Source organism: Bos indicus, chromosome 1 (genome assembly GCF_029378745.1).
Source record: "Bos indicus isolate NIAB-ARS_2022 breed Sahiwal x Tharparkar chromosome 1, NIAB-ARS_B.indTharparkar_mat_pri_1.0, whole genome shotgun sequence".
Lineage (NCBI taxonomy): Eukaryota > Metazoa > Chordata > Mammalia > Artiodactyla > Bovidae > Bos > Bos indicus.
Genome location: NC_091760.1, coordinates 122763094 through 122783695, shown reverse-complemented (window position 1 = coordinate 122783695; position 20602 = coordinate 122763094). Strand labels below are relative to the sequence as shown.

The 20602-nt window shown below is 36.5% G+C and overlaps 1 protein-coding gene across 2 annotated transcripts in view; it reads right to left on the bottom strand.

Annotated features, from left to right (window-relative positions):
* Positions 1–20602, bottom strand: part of PLOD2 (procollagen-lysine,2-oxoglutarate 5-dioxygenase 2) — a 125475-nt gene that overhangs the window by 61263 nt on the left and 43610 nt on the right. For both annotated transcript variants that reach the window (XM_019961253.2, XM_019961246.2), the window contains exons 2-3: positions 10784–10875; positions 7279–7415 (exon numbers count right to left, since the gene is read on the bottom strand). In XM_019961253.2, the coding sequence (XP_019816812.1) occupies positions 7279–7415; positions 10784–10875 (229 nt within the window). The remainder of the gene's footprint in view (positions 1–7278; positions 7416–10783; positions 10876–20602) is intronic.

Sequence of the window (20602 nt, the reverse complement as noted above, 5' to 3'; positions counted from 1 at the left end):
CATATTATATAAAATATACTATTTACAATAATATATACATATTATTATGTAATATTACATTATTATTACATAATATTAGTATTATTATGTAGCTGTGCCAGAAAACACATACAAATCTATGGCTAGAAAAGCCTTTCCAGAGGGCAAGATTTCTGTCCCAGTCAACCCCTGCCCCACCACCAATCCAGCCATGGCAACTAGCACCATATTTTACATAATAACAGATGCTTAATAATACATATTTACTCAAAATAAAAAGATTCAAGGAGTAGGTAATCTGGTTTGTAGATAATCTGGTTTGGGGAAAATCTGGTTTATGTCTACACACAAAAAGTAGACAAATTAGTACCATTTATCAAGCTATATACAAACAACCAATGCTTTTTTTGTACACAGTCTGGTTCTTCCTTACTCCAACATACCCACTAATACACTCAGTAAACACTAATAAGAATATTTGGACAATTTTTTTTTAAAGTCATTGATTTCCCATGTAATTCCTAATCATATTTCACATCATGGATGAGGCTGAAGGCAATGCAATATGTTTAAGTGACAGCTAAAGATTTTAACCTTTCCTTCAAAAACAAGCAAAAAAATTAAAAAGCCATGTAGAAACTGAAAACTCTGATGTATTTGGCTTTCCTTCATACTAATTTAATGAAATATTGTCCATTGCTAATGACTAGGTTCTTTGTGTCTGCAAACCTAAACTGTCCTCATTGCCAAGAAGAAGTCTATCAAATAAATCTGCCATAATTAGTTAAAATTACAGCCATCAATCTTAAAAAGCTTTGCCTTCAGAAAAATTTTACTCTGTCTTCTGTATAAACTATGTGTATTAGTTAGCTGCTCAGTTCAGTTCAGTTCAGTCACTCAGTTGGGTCCGACTCTTTGTGATCCTATGAATTGCAGCACGTCAGGCCTCCCTGTCCATCACCAACTCCCGGAGTTCACTCAGACTCACGTCCATCGAGTCGGTTATGCCATCCAGCCATCTCATCCTCTGTCGTCCCCTTCTCCTCCTGCCCCCAATCCCTCCCAGTATCAGAGTCTTTTCCAATGAGTCAACTCTTTGCATGAGGTGGCCAAAGTATTGGAGTTTCAGCTTTAGCATCATTCCTTCCAAAGAACTCCCAGGACTGATCTTTAGAATGGACTGGTTGGATCTCCTTGCAGTCCAAGGGACTCTCAAGAGTCTTCTCCAACACCACAGTTCAAAAGCATCAATTCTTCGGCGCTCAGCTTTCTTCACAGTCCAACTCTCACATCCATACATGACCACTGGAAAAACCATAGCCTTAGCTAAACGGACCTTTGTTGGCAAAGTAATATCTCTGCTTTTGAATATGCTCTCTAGGTTGGTCATAACTTTCCTTCCAAGGAGTGTCTTTTAAATTCATGGCTGTAATCACCATCTGCAGTGATTTTGGAACCCCCAAAAATAAAGTCTGACACTGTTTCCACTGTTTCCCCATCTACTTCCCACCAGATGCCATGATCTTAGTTTTTCTGAATGTTGAGCTTTAAACCAACTTTTTCACTCTCCTGTTTCACTTTCATCAAGAGGCTTTTGAGTTCCTCCTCACTTTCTGCCATAAGGATGGTGTCATCTGCATATCTGAGGTTATTGATATTTCTCCCGGCAATCTTGATTCCAGCTTGTGGTTCTTCCAGCCCAGCGTTTCTCATGATGTACTCTGCATATAAGTTAAATAAGCAGGGTGACAATATACAGCCTCGATGGACTCCTTTTTATATTTGGAACCAGTCTGTTGTTCCATGTCCAGTTCTAACTGTTGCTTCCTGACCTGCATATAGGTTTCTCAAGAGGCAGGTCAGGGTCTGATATTCCCATCTCTTGAAGAATTTTCCACAGTTTATTGTGATCCACACAGTCAAAAGCTTTGGCATAGTCAATAAAGCAGAAATAGATGCTTTTATGGAACTCTCTTGCTTTCTCCATGATCCAGCAGATGTTGGCAATTTGATCTCTGGTTCCTCTGCCTTTTCTAAAACCAGCTTGAACATCTGCATGTTCACAGTTCATGTATTGCTGAAGCCTGGCTTGGAGAATTTTGAGCATTACTTTACTAGCATGTGCGTGTCCAACTCTTTGTGACCCCATGGACTGCAGCCCACCAGGCTCCTCTGTCCACAGGATTCTCCAGGCAAGAATACTGGAGTGGGTTGCAATTTCCCTCTCCAATAAACTATGTAAGGCAATATAAAATGTAGGCATATTGGTGATGTAGCTTAAATTATGAAAGGTACAACATGGTTATTTCATAGACTAAAATAAGATAGGATCTGGTCACCTATAGAATTTTAATAAATACAAATTATATTTCTTATAACAATGACAAAATCATAAAAACTATGTTCACAAACAGTTAGCAAACTGATACAATAAAAACATAATCTTTCCCAATTTTCTAAAAGTAAATGATTCTAAAGAGATTATGCCAATGTTTGACCACGAAGATAAATTTTTCTTCTAAATTAGGTCGGTTCAGTTTTGTCTGAAGAACTAGTACAATATGAGATCCTTGAGGGTGGCATCTTTGTGTATCTCTTTTTCTATAGTGTTAAGTTCAGTACCTGGGTCAAAGTTTTTGCTCAAGACGTGTTCTGAATGCCAAGTGAAAAATCTGCTCACTGATGTCACTTTTTCTAATATTTAATTAGAAGCTAAAAGAAATAAACATTGGTCAATACATGAAAGATCAAAAGCAGCAGCAGCATTTTCACAGTTTCTAACCAACAATCAATTTTTAAAATAATTTCTATCTTTGAAATTTAGAAAGTTTGGATGCTTTCCTGCCCTTATAAGTCATTTAATTTCTTCAAATGAAGAAAAAAAATCTTCACAAATAATTTTAAAGCATCCATAATACTTCTGCCTCTTGAAAAATGCTTCTCCATCTTTTAATTCAATTCACTCTTCAGTTCAGTTCATTTCAGTCGCTCAGTCATATCCGACTCTTTGTGACCCCATAAATCGCAGCACGCCAGGCCTCCCTGTCCATCACCAACTCCCGGAGTTCACTCAGACTCACGTCCATTGAGTCAGTGATGCCATCCAGCCATCTCATCCTCTGTCGTCCCCTTCTCCTCCTGACCCCAATCCCTCCCAGCATCAGAGTCTTTTCCAATGAGTCAACTCTTCACATGAGGTGGCCAAAGGACTGGAGTTTCAGCTTTAGCATCATTCCTTCCAAAGAAATCCCAGGGCTGATCTCCTTCAGAATGGACTGGTTGGATCTCCTTGCAGTCCAAGGGACTCTCAAGAGTCTTCTCCAACACCACAGTTCAAAAGCATCAATTCTTCAGCACTCAGCTTTCTTCACAGTCCAACTTTCACATCCATACATGACCACAGGAAAAACCATAGCCTTGAATAGACGGACCTTTGTTCTCAAAGTAATGTCTCTGCTTTTTAATATGCTATCTAGGTTGGTCATTCTAAATAAATGTGGTTATATTATACATCATTTGAATGCACATTTCTAGCTTTAGTTTTTTTGCAAAAGACTTATTACTTGCTTTTTATTTTATATTTACTTTAGACTAGGGAAATGATGTGAGATGAAAAGCAAATTCAAGTAATTTTCTTATTTGAGTTTAAAATGGGTCAAAAAGCATGAAGACAACTCACAACATAAACAATGCATTTGGCCCAGGAACCACTACTGAATGTATAGTGCAGTGGTGGTTCAAGAAGTTTTGCAAAGGAGATGAGAGCTTCGAAGACAAGGAGTTCAGTGTCAGGCCGTTGGAAGATGACAACGACCAATTGAGAGAATCACTGAAGCTGATCCTCTTAAACTACACAGGAAGTTGCTGAAGAACTCAACATAGACCATTCTATAGTCGTTCCGCATTTGAAGCAAACTGGAAAGGTGAAAAGCTCAATAAGCAATTAAGTGAGTGCCTCATAAGCTGACTAAAAGTAAAAAAAAATCAATGTTTTGAAGTGTTGTTTTCTCTCATTCCAACAAACATCAACAAACCATTTCTTAATCAGATTGTGATGTGGGCTGAATTTTATATTTTGTGGTGGCACTGAATGTAAATGTCATTAATCAGATGTGCTTTTTACAGAAAGAATCCCAATATATGAAATATTTAAAAGGCATATTTGGTGGCGGTTATTGGACTCACCAAAATGATTATTTCCTCTCTGAAAATATCTACCCCACGATTTTGGTATATAGCAACTCCTTGGTTCATTGAAGTATTTGCTTAAAGATAGTTAACTTTATGACTTTGAGGTAAGATAAAGGAATTGACTTTGCAGTTTATAAGCTCTTGCTAAATAATGGTAGGAGTAAGGTAGACTGAATTTTTTAAAAACTAGAATGGTAGTTGCATGTTACAATATTTTTCCCTAAAATCTCTATGAGCCTACTTCAAAAGAGCTCATCATACTTTGTCCAGTCTGTTAAAGTCATCAAATCCATTATATATACTGATAGTCGTTCAAATCAAGGGGAGATTGCCAATTTCACAAAGCGTCTTAATTGCAATAAAACACACACACACACACACTGCAGGGTGAAGTAACTTGAAAAAAAAGTTTGTGGTACTTTCTCATATGAAGAGCTTCAGTGTTCATTTTGTTTTAAGAATAACCCAAACCCTTGTTAAATATTTATTTACATCTAAATTAAATATGGTAAATCTTAACTTAGTATATTTATGAACACTGTCTCTAATTTTAAATGTTCATCCAAAAGTCAGTTTAGAATACATATTCGCATGGAAGTGATGTTATAAGATTGCTTTCAAATTAATTCACAAAAGCCTGTCACAATGAACACTAGGGACCATTTTGAGATATGGCAAATGTTCCAGAATCAAGCAGTGACAATAATTCCACAACTCTGTAAATTTAAAAAAAAATATTGAAATTTTCACTTAAAGTGAGCATACGTCAAGGTATATAAATCATATCTCAACAAAGCTATTTTCTTAAAGACTATTTAAACTATTAACTACATAAATCTTGGTATTTTTTTATATAGTAGTGACCTATACTTCCATAAAACTAATTAGTACAGTTAAATTGTCCTTAAAAACTCACATAACAAGTAGTAATTGGTTTGATTTACTAAAATGAGTATATTCTGAACTATAGCCTTAACTGGAGGTAAGGTTAATTAGGAGATTAACAATTCTATTGTAAAATGGTTTTCCTTTTTCAAATAATTTAGAGTCAAATTCATTTCTCCCTGATCTTGGATTACCCACAATTTCAACTGTACTGATCACTTGCCCACAATATTTTTTAAAGGGTACTGTCTTTTAAGGAAAAAATAAATAAAAGAAAAGAGCTCTAAAGTGGTATCAATTGTCCATCCTTCTTATCTTGGTTACTGTCTCATCATCCCTAGGTTTCTCCAGGAAGACAGATATGGTGAGTCATGAAAGAGAAAATGTTACTGCTGCTTCTTTGACTAGAACTTGGGGAGATGGGCATGCATGATTTCAGTTAGCTGGCTCTTTTCACAGAGGCAGTTGTCAAGAAATTTTATCCTCAGTTCACTGATATATCCCAAACATAGTGCCTGACACACACTGGATCTTTCATTAAAAGGCTATTGTTATCTTTTGGTCATACTGGGTCTTAAAGTATCAACTAAATAAATAAAAGCAACCTCAAGCAGTCTTCAGATATCTCACAGTGTCCCTTGTCTTATCAGAAACCAATTGGCCCCTTACTAAACCAGTTTCTTCCAAGCTTAAATCTTAAATGGGAGGGGTAGTCTGATAAAGCAGCAAAGGGTGAGGAAAAGGAGTTCTTCCTAAAATGCAGAAAGAGGTTTGGGAACCCAAAACCACTACTGGCTCATATGTGGTAACTTTTACAAGCAGAATTTGCCTTCAAGTCCAAATCAAAACGTACATGTGGCAAATTCAAGCTGACCAAAATGGCTGGTAATTTTAAACCAAACATACTCAATGTTTAATACAGTTAGTATGAACATCCTGCTCCATTTTCCTAAGGGTTATATATATATATATATATATATATATATATATATGATTATATATATAATCGATTATATATAAAATAGATTATATATATAATAGATTTTGTAGAAAACTTCTTGGTACACAAGCTAACCATCAATCTCATGTTGCAAGAATAAGTAACTATAAGCAGAACTTTATTTTTTCCTGGGAGACAATAGGGAAATTCTAAAGATGCACATATATGAACCTTTCAAAATTTGTAAGTGTTGATGGCATCAAAACTCCAGTATGTCTATTTTCAATTCAAAATTTCTGCCTTTATTTAAAATTTATATAAAAAGCACTGTTCTTACTTTCATCTGTAATAATTTGTGGTTTTGGACTTTCAAATTGAGGGAAAGATATAGAAACTTCCCTAACTTAAAGAGGAAAATGCAAGGAGATTTAAAATGATAACCAAAAAATAAAAAAGAATGTAGGGAAAATGGTAGAAAAAAAGGTGTCTACCAATACTGCTTCATGACAAACTGACATTATTAAATACCTAAGAAGAAGATAAGGAAACACAGCAGACACTTCACATTTAGTACAAGAAAAGATATTTACATATTAGAAAGATTTTTCTTTCTTATTAAACATTTTTTTTTAATTTTTCACTTATACCTTATGTGATATATTTCCTCCTGGACAACCAGAACCCACTGAGTTACTCTCTCAATATAAAGGTTCAATATGATCTTTATTCTATCTCAAATCAGGGTTAAGACATGACTTTCACAAAAATTTTAGCCTATACCCTGTCTTCCCATTGGTATTTATGATAACTCATCAAATTTGATCATGTTAATTAAATATGTCAGACCATGGTTTTATAATTATGAATAATATCTACTTTTTAAAACAATGATTCATTGTGAATAAAATAATTCAATATATATTCTGCAAGTGTGAATTTCAACTCTTTTAAAATAATTTAGTACAGACTTAGAAAGCCACATGTTCGGGACTTCACTGACAGTCTGATGGTTAAGAATCCACTGTCCAATACAGGGGACATGGATTAGATCCTTCATCAGAGGACTAAGATCCCACATGCCCCGGGGCAAGTAAGCCCATGAACTGCAAATAAAGAGAAGCCCATGCATTGCAATGAAGAATCTGTGCGCTGCAACTAAGACCTAGCACAGCCAAACATTTTTTTTTTTAATTTTAAATTAAAAACAACAAAAAAAGTGTCTTCCAAAAGGATGGCACCAATTGACAAAAAAAAAAAAAAAAGCCACGGGTTGTTTCTCTTACCATTCAGTAAACAAGACAACCAGATCCTCCTGATTGGCATAATGTTCCATGATTTCTTTCATCAATCTCACTTTTTGGCCCCCTCCGATTGTATTAATTCCATCACCACCTCTCCACTCTTCTCCTTGACCAAGGACCTATAAATCAAATCAACATTTTATCCCCGGGCAAAACTCAGGTTATGAAGTGTTATAAACACTGGAAGTCACCAACAGCTTGTACAATATAACATAGCATCACTCTTTAAATGCTACACTCATGATGCTAGACAGAAAAAAACTTGATGCCTAGATCAGGTCATAATTCTTTAATGTTATCCACCCCATAAAATGTCATTCTCAATTTTAACATTTCAAAAGAAGACACTAATCCAAGGAAGTTGGGGATTGGTGAGGGAAGCCACAGAAAGTATTTCTCACATCTTATTTCTCTTTATTCAGACTGGAAAGAAAATGAAGCAACTTTCCAGATTACTTTTCAATCTGGCAGGAAATCTGTCTGATGAACAAGGGGGAGCCCTGGAAGCTCAGTGAATCCTGGATGGGGCCCTTGATCTGTTTCCCTGCTGAAACCAAATCGGTCATCCCAAGAAACACAGAGGGCATCAGGTCAAATGCCATCTTCCCTACCTTAAGAATCTTAAGCTTATGTTTCCCTCAAAAGTTTAATTATTTATCAGTGCAAGAAATCACCTAAGCACAATTACTCAGAGCTAAGCCTACAGTCATCCTGGGTTCTGTTTGCCCAGCCTCAGCAGTTGCCTCCTGAATTGTGTGCCTGCGGATGCACCAGGCTGTGAAGAAGCAGGAAACAAATCTATGAGCCCCTCTGCCACAGACACACCTTGGACCTTAGTTTCATCAAAACAAAGTCTGAAGCTCCTGAAACAAGGATCTGCTAACACAGTGGTCCCCAACCATTTTGGCACCTAAGACCAGTTTCATCGAAAACAATTTTCCCATGGACCGGGGTTGGGGATGGTTTTTATATTGTGATATAGAATAAGATATATAATCTGTATTTACAGCCGCTCCCCTCACTAGCATCACTGTCATAGCTCCACCTCAGATCATCAGGTTTTAAATTCTCATAAGAGCATGCAACCAAGGTATCTCACATATTCACAGTTCATGCTCTCCTACAAGAATCTAATGCTGCTGCTGATGACAAGAGGTGGTGCTCAGGTAGTAACGTGAGCGATGAGTGGCTGAAAATATAGATGAAGCTTCCCGCGCTCACCTCCTGCTATGCAGCCAGGTTCCTAACAGGCCATAGACTGGTACCAGTCTGTGGCCTGGGGGTTGGGGGCCACTGTACTAAAAGATCTGTGAATTCAGAGGGAATTAAATTAAGATTACAAAAGAAAAATATAAAAGTAGTTTAGAAAATAAATATTAATTCTAAATTTACTTATCATTGAGCCAAATACAAGCCTGGCTGGTAGAGCTTGTGGGACTCCCAGCCTCAGATCCCTAGTTAGCACTTCCTCACTACTTATATTGAAGGGAGAAAGAAACACTGGTATGGGAATTTGGATTCATATTGGGGCTAGTCTATTAGAACATTAGTTCTTGACCTAAAAAGTGGCTTCCTCTGGCCCTAACATTTGTTATACTTCTGTTCCACAACCCCTTTAGACTTCTCCAATACTACAGTAATACTGGGCCTAAATATCTGAGCACCTACTCTGTGTAGTGCTGTGTTGATTAAGCTCTAGTCTTATTTTCTTTCCACTCCATCAGTGTGACAGACTTTAGTATGCATCAGAATCACATAGAGGGTTTCTTAAAACAGATTGCTGGGCCCAACTCCCAGTCTGATTCAGAAGGTGAGGAGAAACCTAAGAAACCTCATTCCTATTTCCCAGCTGATGCTGATGTTGGTGGTCTAGGGTCCATCTTCAGAATCATATAATGGAAAGGCAACAGGAGGATCAAAACCTCCAGAGTTAGACAAAGGGTGCTGGGGTCCAAGATTTGACCCCTTAAAGTTACATGCCCTGGGGCAAGTTTCCTCACTCCTAAGCAAAGTAATATCTACCTTACATGGTTTATATAATGAATCAACAGCATGCCATGTATAAAGGTCCTAACGGTGTCTCACACATAAGAAATATTCCACACTCTCCCCATTCTGAACCCTTACGATGTCCTTCATTGGATTTCAGAATTATTTTACCATAATTTTTCTCCATTTCCATGTAGGAAATACTATAGTATTTCCTCTGTATCCTAACAAACTTCTCTAATGTATTTCTCCTTTATCCTATATTAAACACCTAGATCTGTTTCTTTAGCAAAGTCAGCTTCTTTTAACAGTTGTTTTACATTAACATGTGTACCTAGTCTTCTAGCAGTTATGTAGCAAATATTATCTTTTTTGTGCATTATATACTAGAACAGCTCACTTTTTTCCTAAGCAAAAAGCAATCTCTCTCTCCTTGCTTTTTTAAGTTTTATTGTTTTGTTGTGTAAATGTATTAAATTCATTTGGTTGTTTTCCTACCTTGGGATATCTCTCTCTTCTCCTCTATATGTGGAAAAGACTTAGCTGATAGAGCCTCATTTCTATTAAAAAATAAATAACTTTAAAAAAACAAAGCAGGTCTTTCCTAGCTCAGTTTACTAGTCCTACCAAATTTCCCATTTCTTCTGACCATTTATCAATAAGATATTCTCCTAGAGATGTTATAAAGCCCTTTTATAATGTTACTAAATTCCCCTAAAACAAACAAAAAACAAGAAAAGTACCTCCCAATAATGGAACAGAAAAAGTATCTGCTTCACAGTAATGTTTCCAGTTCTCCTAAATGAAGAAATATACCAAGGTAGATAAACCCACTACAAAAAAAAAAAAAAAAATCTTCAAATTGAAAAAAATTACTATCAAATCTTAATTATGTTATACCCATACAAGACTCCTTAAAACAAATATATATATACGCTAAGTCACTTCAGTCGTGTCCGACTCTGTGCAACCCCGTAGACGGCAGCCCACCAGGCTCCCCCGTCCCTGGGATTCTCCAGGCAAGAACACTGGAGTGGGTTGCCATTTCCTTCTCCAATGCATGAAAGTGAAAAGTGAAAGTGAAGTCGCTCAGTCATATCTGACTCTTAGCGACCCATGGACTGCAGCCTACTAGGCTCCTCTGTCCACGGGATTTTCCAGGCAAGAGTACTGGAGTGGGTTGCCATTGCCTTCTCCAATATATATATATATGTGTATATATATCCTTCTAAATATCCTTCTGTTGTTATATAAAACATGTTTTTACAAAGCATTAGCGAATACTAGGAAATTATCGTCTGAGTGGCAGAGTATTAACAAGGCTGAAACCTATCTTTAAAACAATCTAGTAAGTGTAAACTAACAGCAATTATGTAATCAAATTTCATCTCCCTTCTGTGGATTATAGATCATGTTGCTATTGTTATTGTTTTCACTATGAAAAACATACTTCAGGCACACAGTCTAAAATCTCCATGAATTAAAAGATATACCATACCTTCACAGTATAATTGAAGTATTTGGCTGATTGCATAAATCGATGGAATCCATCACTTTCTTTTGTTGCTACAGTTATGACTAATAATTTATCTGCAAAGACAGAGGGAATAACATAAGACAGTTTACCAAGCGGCTAACTACTCACACTTTACAGAGATCACTATAGTGATTAGAGACCTCATTAAACCCATGGGAATGTTTTGGTTTGTCAGTCTACATGAGAGTAAACAAAGAGCTGTTGAAAAACTAGGCAATTAAAATTGGCTATATTACTACCAAATGAGAGACTGTCAAATAATGAATTATTTTAATGGTAAGAAAGTACGTTAATATTTAAGATAAAGCATGCCCTCAACGGACGATTTCAGCACTAAGAGAAACACTTCCAAAATGGCACAAGGTTTTATCTGTAAAGACCAACTCTCCTACATATTATCTAATCAACCAGCTTCATTGTCACCTATAAATCATTGCTGATGAATTACAAACATCAGTTAGGTTCAGAAGGACATTACATTCCTCAAAGCACACATACAAAACAAAAAGATCCAATCATGAGATTAATCCTAACTTTTTCAAATAAATTATGACAAATTGGGAAAAAATACTTAGAATCTTAGTATTTTTCCTATCAAAGAATGTTTGTAAATGTGAAGTCTATAAAATCCACATTTATATCACCTTCAATGTTTTATTTTTTCATTAAAGAATAAAAAGAACCAAAATCAACACTGCCCTAGTAAATACACAGCTTTGAGTCATCATTTTATAATGGATTATTATTTTCAATCTAACAAAACATCTCTTCTTAATAGAAGAAAACAGATTTAAGGAGTCATCTCAAATTACCTATAGAAGCTATTAAGGAAAAATGCTTATCAGAAAAAGACATGTTGGGCAAACGCAAAAAAGAAACAAACACATCAGAAAACGCCAAAGGTGCTAGAGCATTTTCTTTTTTAAACCTTAGGGTATGAGAGGACCAGTGGACTAAGAAAGCAAAATGTCTTTTTGACATTCTAAGCACTGAGTTCGGAGAAGGCAATGGCACCCTACTCTAGTACTCTTGCCTGGAAAATCCCATGGATGGAGAAGCCTGGTAGGCTGCAGACCATGGGGTCACTAAGAGTCTGAAATGACTGAGAGACTTCACTTTCACTTTTCACTTTCATGAATTGGAAAAGGAAATGGCAACCCACTCCAGTGTTCTTGCCTGGAGAATCCCAGGGATGGGGGAGCCTGGTAGGCTGCCATCTATGGGGTCACACAGAGTCAGACAGGACTGAAACAACTTAGCAGCAGCAGCAAGCACTGAGTTATGTCATTTGACTCTCAATTACTGTTATCAATAAGAAAAAATATACAGAGTTAAGTATCTCCTAAACAATAAACAACGATTGAAAATGAAATACATAGCATTAATGTATTATCAGTTTAGTTCAGTACAGTTCAGTCGCTCAGTCGTGTCCGACTCTTTTCGACCCCATGGATCACAGCATGCCAGGCCTCCCTGTCCATCACCAACTCCCGGAGTTCACTCAGACTCACATCCATCGAGTCAGTGATGCCATCCAGCCATCTGCTCCTCTGTCGTCCCCTTCTCCTCCTGCCCCCAATCCCTCCCAGCATCAGAGTCTTTTCCAATGAGTCAATTCTTCGCATGAGGTGGCCCAAGTACTGGAGTTTCAGCTTTAGTATCATTCCTTCCAAAGAAATCCCAGGGCTGATCTCATTTAGAATGGACTGGTTGGATCTCCTTGCAGTCCAAGGGACTCTCAAGAGTCTTCTCCAACACCACAGTTCAAAAGCATCAGTTCTTCGGCGCTCAGCTTTCTTCACAGTCCAACTCTCACATCCATACATGACCACTGGAAAAACCATAGCCTTGACTAGACGGACCTTTGTTGGCAAAGTAATGTCTCTGCTTTTCAATATGCTATGCTATCTAGGTTGGTCATAACTTTTCTTCCAAGGAATAAGCATCTTTTAATTTCATGGCTGCAGTCACCATCTGCAGTGATTTTCAAGCCCCAGTAAATAAAGTCTGACACTGTTTCCACTGTTTCACTATCTATTTCCCATGAAGTGATGGGACCGGATGCCATGATCTTCGTTTTCTGAATGTTGAGTTTAAGCCAACTTTTTCACTCTCCACTTTCATCAAGAGGCTTTTGAGTTCCTCTTCACTTTCTGCCATAAGGGTGGTGTCATCTGCATATCTGAGGTTATTGATATTTCTCCCGGCAATCTTAATTCCAGCTAACAATCTATTAAAAATCTTATTTCATAAGATCCAAGGTAATCATCAAATTTTGAAAATAAAATATAAGTAAGTGTAACACACATAAAGAAATCAATTCAAGCAAGTCAATCAACAAAAAGGAAAACATTACCATGAAGATAAATATTAACATTTTTATATATTTTTCTAGAAATGTGTATTTCTCACATAACTTCCACCATTATGAGAAACAGATATTCAAGCAAAAATAAAAGTCATTTTCAATAAAGCTGTCAGCACTTTTCTAATAAATTAAAAGCACTTTTTCAATAAATTATTCTTTTTTAAAAAACAAAATTTCATTTGTAAAGTTTCAAACAGGGCTTAATCAATTAAGAAAACTTGACATATTATCATTCACAATAAATTTTGAATAAAAGAATACTAGATTCTATTTCATAAGAGTAAAGGAAATACTTTTTAAGTACTTTTCACTGTCATAAAATGACTATATTTAAAGACAGCTTTCTTTACTAGCTTTTTCACAAACATCAGAGTATTAGCTATAGGTTTACAGATTTTGCCTAGATGGATTTTTATACTTAAATTTTCAGCACAAAATTAACAGCAAGGATTTCACCATCCTCAATAGGAAAGTAATGTTGGCCAGACCCTCAGACAGACAGAAATATTACCTAATCTAATGACTCAGAAGGCAAAACTAAAAATATGCAGCCTGACTGTGTCTGGCAATCCTATGCCAAATAAGGACTCCTGTTGTTTCACTATTACTGCTAATTATAAAAAAGTAAAACCAAGTAATAAGTAATTTCATCAAAGAAAGGTCTATTCAATAACATTACATACAAATGTTTGTTTCTTCTTACCTGCTATTAGTATCATAACTGTGAGGAAAATAAATCTTACTCAACTAGGAAGTAAAAGAAAAAAGGGCTGACATGTACCACTCACAAGTTCTTGCCAGCCAGTAGTTCAACAGTTCAACTTGCCCACCGTCTTATGACATATTCTTGTTAAAAACTTTAACATACATTTAACACATAATTCAGATTCCAGTAAAATTCATACCACAAGTTTACCAGAAGTATTAGGACAGAAGATCAACTGATCTCCAAAATCAATGTCAAAAGAGAAAAAGAGGAGAGGGAAACTAGCATACTATATCCCACCAGAATTAAGAGACAATGCAACCAAACATACATCACTGCCTTTATTAGGGTCCTGATGTGAAAAATCGACTGCCAATAAGGTATCTGTGAGAAAATTAGGGCAATTTGAACACTAACTTATATTTGTTAATATTAAGAAAATATTACTCATTTTTAGCATGCTAATAATGGTGCTGATATTTTTTAAAGGGTCCTTATAATTTAGTACTCTTGCCTGGAAAATCCCATGGACGGAGGAGCCTGGTAGGCTGCAGTCCATGAAGTTGCTAAGAGTCGGACACGACTAAGCAACTTCACTTTCACTTTTCACTTTCATGCATTGGAGAAGGAAATGGCAACCCACTCCAGTGTTCTTGCCTGGAGAATCCCAGGGATGGGGAGCCTGGTGGGAGGCCGACTATGGGTTCGAACAGAGTCGGACAGGACTGAGCGACTTCACTTTTCACTTTATAATTTAGAGACAAATACTCAAGTATTACCCAATGAAAGGATATGGTGTTTGTGATCTGTTTTAAAATTCTTCGGGGTAAATAGGAGGCAATGGAGGAGGAAGATAAAAAATTAAACAAGATTGCCCACATATGATAATGGTTAAAACTGAATCATTTACATATGTTTGGAAATTCCTACAATTAAAAAGCATAATCCATAATATTCCAATCTGAAAAATATTCAATATAAAACTTGTTTTAACAGTCTGAAAAGGAAAAATGGAATAGACAGAAGAAATTTTCTAAACAAAGAATATTATAATTTAAACAACTTATAATTAGTACCTTACCCAATCCACCCACAACAACCAAAAGGATCAAGTGAGATGTTGAGAAAATGAGCTTGAAAAATGGGCACCCATCAGCCACTAACAAAACCAGTCTAAGAATGTGATAAAGATAAGCCCAACTCTGGCCAAATATAACCTCTAGAGCCACGGTCTGACTCTGTCAGAAAGTGGAGTAATGCAGTTACCATGAGCAAGAAACATGTAATGCATCAATAGAGTGTGATTGATGAGAACCATTTATCAAATGAAAATCACATCAGAGCCAAAAAAAAAAAAAAAATCCTTCTATAATCATATGTACAAAGTCCACCAAAATGCCTAGCACTATAGTAAGGTTTAATAAATATTTTAGTGGCTTAATAGTTAGCTCTCTAGAAAAATTTAGATGAATAACACAACCTCTCCAAAAATCAAGGCAATTTATTTAGAAAGGCAAAAACAAACAAACAAAAACCACACTATGTTCTCTCTTAATGAATTTACAACTCTCAGAGAAAAAATGCATTGTTAGAGTCATGTTTTTTCTCTAGATGTTGACTTAATAACAGAATTTATCAATTTTTAGTGCTGATCTAAATTTTCTTTCCAAAAACAAATCATAGCTTTAAAATAGGAAGTTTTTGGCTAATATGTCCTGTCTCCAAATGATTCTTCGATCAGCCCATAAATCCAGCTGAAATTCATTGTCTTAATGACAGGCAGCACATTCAGTAACTCAGCACCAGCCCAGCTACCTTTGATCTTACTCAGAGGGATAAATTTCCTATCCTTCCAAGAAACTTTCTCTACACTCAGTCTTAATTTTAAATTTGCAAAAATTAAAAAAAAAAAAATTCTACCCAAGAAGGAGCTGTGAGTACATTGCCCTTACTCTGCTATAACTCATTTTATGAAAGAAGTATCTTTCATCTATAAAACTCAGTGGTGCTCAACTTTCTATTCAAGGAACACATTTTCTAGGAATGGTTACCATAAGAGCCAGCAAACTTTCACTGTAAAAGTTCAAATAGTAAATATTTTAGGCTTTGTAGTCTATATTCAATCTGTCACGATTCTCTTTTTTTTTTCTTTCTTCTTTAAAACATTTCTAAAATTAAAAAAAAAATTTTTTCTAGGTTTTCTGGTTGGCTGCATAGAAACAGTTATGGGCCAGATTTGGCCTAAACATTATAGTTTGCCACTGTGGCTGGCCATATGGATCTGACAACAAACTATATGGATTCCAGTCTCAGACCTACTACTTATTACTTGTTTGAAATTGGTCAATTACTTAAACTCTGTGTCTCATGTTTCTCACTTATAATATATATGTAATAATAGTACCTGATAGGCTTGCTGAGATGGTTAATGAGTTAATATATACAAAGTGGATGATACTACATATGTGTTAGACAGTATCTTACTTTTTCTCCTCAAAAGATAAATATGTAAGGGAGGTTGTAGTTGAAATGCAAATCTCAGCAAGTTATATAACTCAATCTCCATCTCTATCAGTTATTTATTCAAGAACTGTCTTTTTTATTATTAATTAATTTTTATTGAAGTACAGTTACTTACAATGTTGTGTTACTTTCTAAAGTACAGCAAAGTGAATCGGATATATGCATAGATACATCCTCTCTTTTTTAAGTCACCACAGAGCACTGAGTAGAATTCCCTGAACTATAGAGTAGATTCTCATTTGTTGTTGTTGTTCAGTGGCTCAGGCCTAGCAGATTCTTTGAGCCCCATGGACTGTAGCACACCAGGCTTCCCTTTTCTTCATCATCTCCCGGAGTTTGCTCAAACTCTTGTCCATCATCATTCAGTCAATGATGCCATTCAACCATCTTGTCCTCTGTTGTCCCCTTCTCCTCCTGCCTTCAATCTTTTCCTGTGTCAGGGTCTTTTCTAATGAGTCAGCTCTTCATAACAGCTGGCTAAAATATTGGAGCTTCAGCTTCAGCAGCAGTCCTTCAAATGAATATTCAGGGTTCATTTCCTTTAGGATTAACTGGTTTGAGCTCCTTGCTGTCCAAGGAACTCTCAAAAGTCTTCTCCAATACCACAGTTCAAAAGCTTCAATTTTTCAGCACACAGCCTTCTTTATGGTCCAACTCTCACATCCATATATGACTAGTGGAAAAACCATTGCTTTGACTATATGGACATAGGCCAGCAAAGTAATGTTTCTGCTTTTTAATATGCTGTCTAGGTTGGTTATAACTTTTCCTTCAGGCAGTGAGTGTCTTTTACTTTCAAGGCTGCAGTTACCGTCTGCAGTGATTTTGGAGCCCGAGAAAACTGTCACTACTTCCATTGTTTCCCCATCTATTTGCTATGAAGTGATGGGACTGGATGCCATGATCTTAGCTTTTGGAATGTTGAGTTTTAAGCCAGCTTTTTCACTCTATTTTTGCACCTTCATCAAGAAGCAATTTAGTTCCTCTTAGTTTCTGCCATAAGGGTGATATCATCTGTATATCTGAGGTTATTGATATTTCTCCCTGCAATCTTGATTCCAGGTTGTGCTTTATCCAGCCTAGCATTTTGCATGATGTACTCTGCATATAAGTTAAACAAACAGCTTGACAATATACGGCCTTGACATACTTCTTTTCCAATTTTGAACCAGTCCATTGTTCAATGTCTGGTTCTAACTATTGCTTCTTGACCTCAGGTAAGGTGGTCTGGTGTTCTCATCTCTTTAAGAATTTTCCACAGTTTATTGTGATCCACATATTCAAAGGCTTTAGCATAGTCAGTGAAGCAGAAGTAGATGTTTTCTGGAATTCTTTTGCATTTTCTATGATTCAACAGATGTTGGCAATTTGGCCGCTGGTTCCTCTGCCTTTTCTAAATCCAGATTGTACATCTGGAAGTTCTCAGTTCACGTGCTGTTGAAGCCTAGCTTGAAGGATTTTGAGCATTACCTTGCTAGCACATGAAACGAGTGCAATTGTGCAGCAGTTTGAGCATTCTTTGGCATTGCCCTTCATTGTGACTGGAATGAAACTGACCTTTTCCAGTCCTGTGGACACTGCTGAGTTTTTCAAATTTGTTGGCATATTGAGTGTAGCACTTTCACAGCATCATCTTTTAGGATTTGAAATAGCTCAGCTAGAATTCCTTCACCTCCACTAGATTATCATCAGTTACCTATTTTTATATATAATCGTGTATATATGTCAATCCCAATCTCTCAATTCATCCCACCCCTCTCTTTCCCCCTTCTTGTCCATAGGTTTGTTTGCCATGTCTGGGTCTCTACTTCTATTTAGCAAATAAGTTCATCTATACCATTTTTCTAGATTCCACATATACAATATTTGTTTTCCTCTTTCTGACTTATTTCACTATGTATGACAGTCTCTAGGTCCATCCACATCCCTACAAATGTCTTTCAACTTTCAAGATTTCATCATACTGGTATAGCACTGTCCCTTTATCCATGGTTTCTGTCACCCATGGGTCAATCATGGTTTGAAAATATTAAATGGAAAATTCTCAAAATAAATAATTCATAAGTTGTTAAACTGTACACCATTCTGAGTAGAATTGACTAAAAAATCAGTTACAACCTGAAAGCAGAGAATTTGGTGGGAATGTTAAGGACTCCAGGCCTGGGAGACTGTAGCCCTGAGAGTATGCTCCAAGGAGGCAGGGTGGGGAATCAGGCTATATACAAGTTTTCAGCAAAAGAGATAGACAGTCTGAACATCAAATATTATTGTTAGATAAGGAAAACCAGATATCGAGCTAAGGTATCTAGCATTTCTCTGTGTATGAAAGAGGCAATCCTCTCGGCTCACTGAATTCATTCCTTTCCTATGCACCTCAGCGATCTAGGGCCAAATCTTGTTTCTTGATTGTTTATGTCCTTGATTCCTTGTTCACCTTAAGGGGTGGCAGATATGATGGATGGCAGCTTCTTGCATCACCTCCCTCCAGCTTCTCATCAATTACCATGGGGGGTGACAGCATCTGCAGGATCACAGGCATTGTGTTCCCTTTTGGGAGCTCTCATTCACATTTGGAGGGCTGGAATTGCTGATAGCTGTGACATTTCTTGCTCATCAATATGGCAGAAAATATTTCACTTCACAGTACCGTGGTAAAATCTCCTGCCATCCTGCTCTCTCCCACCATGACCTGAATCATTCCCCTGTCCAGTGTACTCATCAGTTAGTCACTTAGTAATTGTCTCAGCTATCAGATGCACTGTCACAGCACCACAGTGCTTGTCTTCAAGTCACCCTTACTTGACTTGTACTTTGGGGCCATAAGGGTGACTTGGCCATAAGTCAAAGCACAAGACTAGTAATGCTGGCAATTCAAATACACCAAAGACAGCCATAAAGTGCTTACTTTAAATGAAAAGGTGAAAGTTCTGACTTAATAAGGGAAAAAAAAAAGCTGAGGTTTCTAAGGTCTACACTAAGAACAAATCCTATATCTGTGAAATTTTGAAGAAAGAAAAAGAAATGCATGCTAGATTAACTTTCTCACTTCAAACTGTAAAAGACACAGCCACAATGCATGATAAGTCCTTATTAATATGGAAAAGGCATTAAGTTTATAAATATTTTGAAAGATCACATTCACATAACCTTTATTATATTGTTATAACTATTCTATTATTAATTATTGTTGGTAATCTCTTACTGTGCCTAATCTATAAATTAAACTTCATCATAGATATGTAATATGTATAGGAAAAAACAGTACATATAGGGTTTGGGACTATCCAGTTTCAGGCATCCACTAGGGTTCTTAGAATGTATCCCTTACTGATAAGGGCTGGGGGTGGATAGCAACTGTAATGGGGAAAAAAATCTATGTAAAAACAGTTCAAGTGGAAGTTGTTTATTAAAGTAATATAGAAACTGTACATACACCTTCTCAAGTCTTTTCATTTCTCTCCGTCTCCAAGCAAGTTTACTCAAGTTATGACTAGTCCTTTTCCACAACACCCTCCTAAACCCCACTACACCCACTCCAATCATATCTCTACAAGGCAGACTTACCTTTTCAAAACTCTTAGATATCTAACCACGTCACCCCATTGCTAAACATCCTTAAATTACTTTCCATTGCTCTTAGAATGGTGACCAAGCTCCATTACCTCAAAGTTCTTGACTATCTCTATCCTCTCTGATCTTATTCTCCATTTTGCTCTCTCTCCTCCAACTGCAGGCCTTTTTTCTGTTCTCCAACAATGGCCTGCTCCCTCCCACACTGAAGATAATTGTGGATGCAAAGCCTTTACCTAATGTCTCCTCTGATCTCTTGAAGTAGCCACTGCCTATTCAACTCATTGAGATTCTTATATATATATATATATATATGCCATTTTCTCAGGGGAATCTTCTCTGACCTACTCAAGCAGGTCAATGCCCATTATACATTCCCACTGCATTCTCTACCTCTCTTTTGGAGCACTTTATGACAAACTATAATTTTATATTAATTTGTACAGTTATTATTTGAGATTAGAGTCTCTTTCCCCAACTAGACTGTAAATTCCAAAAAGGCAGGATGTTTTTTGCTCAGCCCGATACCTCCAGGGCCTATCATACTGTTTAGCATGCAGTCGATTCTTAATAAATATTTTGTTGAATGAACAGATTCAGGAACAATGGATGT